Source organism: Cynoglossus semilaevis, chromosome 19 (genome assembly GCF_000523025.1).
Source record: "Cynoglossus semilaevis isolate Cse_v1.0 chromosome 19, Cse_v1.0, whole genome shotgun sequence".
Lineage (NCBI taxonomy): Eukaryota > Metazoa > Chordata > Actinopteri > Pleuronectiformes > Cynoglossidae > Cynoglossus > Cynoglossus semilaevis.
Genome location: NC_024325.1, coordinates 3,994,088 through 3,994,393, shown reverse-complemented (window position 1 = coordinate 3,994,393; position 306 = coordinate 3,994,088). Strand labels below are relative to the sequence as shown.

Here is a 306-nt window from a genome sequence, read left to right as displayed (position 1 = left end):
CTTGCGGCCATCTTCCAGCTGTTTGCCAGCAAAGATCAGCCTCTGCTGATCAGGGGGAATGCCTTCCTTGTCTTGGATTTTGGCCTTTACATTCTCAATGGTGTCACTGGGCTCAACCTCAAGGGTAATGGTCTTGCCAGTGAGGGTTTTGACGAAGATCTGCATGCCACCCCTAAGACGCAGGACAAGATGGAGGGTGGACTCTTTCTGGATGTTGTAGTCAGACAGGGTGCGGCCATCTTCCAGCTGTTTGCCAGCAAAGATCAGCCTCTGCTGATCAGGGGGAATGCCTTCCTTGTCCTGGAT

General features: G+C 52.6%; 1 protein-coding gene across 1 annotated transcript in view; it reads right to left on the bottom strand.

The window, feature by feature from the left end:
• The window catches only part of ubb (ubiquitin B), a 6,955-nt gene that overhangs the window by 5,094 nt on the left and 1,555 nt on the right, over positions 1-306 (bottom strand). The window contains 1 exon segment of the mRNA XM_025065426.1: positions 63-306. This exon segment is cut by the window's right edge and continues 22 nt beyond it. Within this exon segment, the coding sequence (XP_024921194.1) occupies positions 63-306 (244 nt within the window).